Source organism: Sitodiplosis mosellana, unplaced genomic scaffold, assembly GCF_009176505.1.
Source record: "Sitodiplosis mosellana isolate CC-2019 unplaced genomic scaffold, AAFC_SMos_1.0 Smas_scaffold_5640, whole genome shotgun sequence".
Lineage (NCBI taxonomy): Eukaryota > Metazoa > Arthropoda > Insecta > Diptera > Cecidomyiidae > Sitodiplosis > Sitodiplosis mosellana.
Window position 1 is genome coordinate 12 of NW_022600882.1, and position 3179 is coordinate 3190.

Genomic DNA, 3179 nt, shown 5'->3' on the forward strand with positions numbered 1-3179 from the left:
TCAGAGTACTTTTGCAAGATCTACCGATTGGACCCACTCACAGTTCCTTCCAACCTTCCACTGACCGATTTCCTGGGAGGATAATTTTTTTTGCATTTGCAGGTCCTTAAAAGACGGTCAGTGGAGGGTCTAACGGCATCAAGAGTGACTCCAATCGATAGATCTCATCAAAGTAGTCTACAAATATCGTACAGCGATAATTTGTGACTACGAAATTGGTTAACTTTTCAATTCTATGGGCGCTGCCATATTGAAAATTTACGTGCGATATGGTGCACGCGCTCAATAGTTCCACTTATTTTAATAAGGAATCTCTATAGGTGGCGCTGCCACATCGTCATTGACATCGAGTCAAATATTGTCAAATATAATAACATTCTTTATATAGGCTTTTATCGCAGTACGACAAATATCCCCCATTTGGGGTGTTAAACCCACTTCCAAGCCCAGAAATCGCGTTTTTAAAATATACCGTGAACCATTGAATCATTAAAACCCGATTTTCCACCTTGGAGTTGGGTTTTACCCCCAAATGGGGGGTGTTTGTTGGACTACTTTGACGAGATCTATCAATTGGCACTATCCGTTTACCCAAAAAATGCCATCTGGTGTTTGCTCCAGTACAAAATATTGTAAAAATGATCGATTTTTGCCCTTTTTCAACCATTATTTGCAGGTTATTCATTTTTTTGGACACGGTCTTTGGCAAAATTGTAGCCGGTGTGAAAACAAACAACTCTTTTGAACACTTAACCTAAAAAAATCACACCCAATGTGTTTTGAGTTAAGATTTTTAAAAGTGAAATTCCGGGTCACAAAGTGCTCAGAATATGCTTATTTTGGGTTGTAAGAGTTGTCAGTAATAAGCAGAGCTCGATTACGTTCTCTCTTTAATGCTAACAATTATGAACTCCTGATACTCTTCGTCGAAAGAACTTAATATTTTTAACCATTTATGCAAACATACTCTACTTTTTCGAAACCCAATGTGTTAAATTGAAGTTTTGGGAGCCGCCAGATGTACAAATGATTAGTTCTATTGATTATGTTTGCCTAATACTTAAATTCATTGAATTTACATTAAATTTCCAACAACCAAAGTCAGAAAAACATACTCCTGTTTATTGGTATTCCAAACTAACAAAATACATACTCTTGTTTGACTATTTTTAAGCCGAAAGAAACTTACTCTTCTCTTTCGTAACAAAGTCAATGAAACATACACTACTCTCAATCCCACGCATAGAATTGTGTTCGCTTATGTACGTTAAACCCATTCTATTACATAAATAATACCTAGAAACCCAGAGGTTCATTTAACAAATATAACGGAAGAATGATAAAATATAAATCTAGTATGAATATCGTAGTTCAAACTGCACAATGCACATGCAACTAAATAGAGGAAGGGGATTATAAACAGTGTCTTACATTCTAAATCTAATGCGCCTAAACGTGTATGTGGTTGTTGAACGTGAATAAACGTTGGATTAACTCCATCTAGATTACTGTAGTTGTCAAGACCCCAATTTCCTGCTGTTATTGGAGATGTAGGCGTCATTGGCCTCGGTCCGTATCGGCCACCAACGATTAAGTCTAAGTCATCGTAGGGTTTTCTCATATTGGTTGCGACGGAGCCAGCCGTTAATAATGGATTTGTGTATGTAGAATAGGCTAAATAAGTTGAAAGAAATAATTTATATATCGAATATAACCGTGAATACTCCTACAATAGAACAATCACTAGCACAGTATGTTTTAGTTGAGTTCAGAAGTTGTGAGATCCTTGTTTGTTTGTTCGAAGTTCTTCGTTTGGTTTAAGTCAAGAAATACGGTTTCAATATAATCAATGAAAAAGCAAAAATCAAAACACATTTCAAACGATATTTCTCATTCAATTAGAATAAATCATTGATGTATAGTATACTGTAACAGTTATCCGGTATACTGAACGGAAGGATTGAAAAAAATATTGTGCTCCTCTGTACAATACGTATTGTGTACATTAAATTCTGTATTTGAATTGTGCACTCTTATAATGAGACCAATGGCATTTCAAGCCACCACCACCAGAAACGGGTCGAATGTTCCCGTTGGTGTGGATTGCATAGGTCATTTCTTGCATTCAAAAATTTTCCACGTTTGAACTTTTTCTTGGAAAATTCTCTTTGAAATAAAAAATGTTCCAATTTTGGATTTAGATCATTCAAATATATATTTTTAAGAGTTCGAACATTAGAAATTCATGTAACAATTTCGAACACTTAAAAACTGTTCGTATGTTCGGAATTTTGTCGAAAGTTCGAATAATCCAATCAATTGCGAACAAAAGAGTGTCCGTATTCGTTCGTTCGTGGAAAACCTCCGAACGAACAGACAAACAAACATTCGTAAATAATTAAAGCAGCAAATTTTTCAGCATTTTTGTTGGTCTTTGTTGGTTAGAGCCACATACTATATTAGTTGAGGGCCTGAAAGTGAAAGTGACCAACAAAAATTTGAGCGTAAAAGTGACCTAACTCCATAAAAAACACATGCTACCGTTACGCTGTTTTGTATGGAGTTAGGTCACTTTTACGCTCAACTTTTTGTTGGTCACTTTCACTCTCAGGCCCTCAGTTATTGCTTCATTTTAGAAATTTTATTTTATTATATGATATTACCAAATGGATTAGACGTTGAAGCCGATAAACCTGCTATCGCACTTGCATTGCATATATTCGGGATTCCAGTTGATGTCAAAATACGGTCTGTTGCTGCACCTACTGACGTTCGATATGAATATGACGCCACATTTGGAGCACCACTAAGACCCAGAGTGTAGCTAGCTGATCCAGATGGTAAAGTATATGTGTTATGCAACGACAACACTGGCATAGTTGTGCTCTACGATAGTTGAGGGGGGAAAAGGTTTATTTTTTAAAGTGCTAATAGTTTATATTCACTTCGATTAAATAATAATCCTAACCCAGAGGAGTTCTTTAACTTTGATGATGAAGAAATGTGATAGTTTTTAATTATTGTTCGTTCAATATCTTTAACTTAAACGCTAGTAGTGTTGAAGTATTTTTAGATAGGTTATGAAAGAAAAAGTTCTCCAATTATCTTATTTGGTAATATAGAATTCATATCCAGGGCAACCAAAAATATTTATGAAAAAACTCGAAATATTTATTTAT

At 35.3% G+C, this 3179-nt stretch overlaps 1 protein-coding gene across 1 annotated transcript; it reads right to left on the reverse strand.

Moving 5' to 3' along the window:
- Nucleotides 1–1431: 1431 nt before the first annotated feature.
- LOC129572869 (uncharacterized) lies at nt 1432–2888 on the reverse strand (the record flags this gene model as incomplete). The annotated part of the gene is made up of 2 exons (XM_055452984.1): nt 2664–2888; nt 1432–1674 (listed from the first exon to the last, which is right to left on the reverse strand). Coding segments are annotated over exons 1-2 (457 nt in total), but the record flags the coding sequence as incomplete, so codon positions are not given.
- Between the last annotated feature and the right edge of the window lie 291 nt (nt 2889–3179).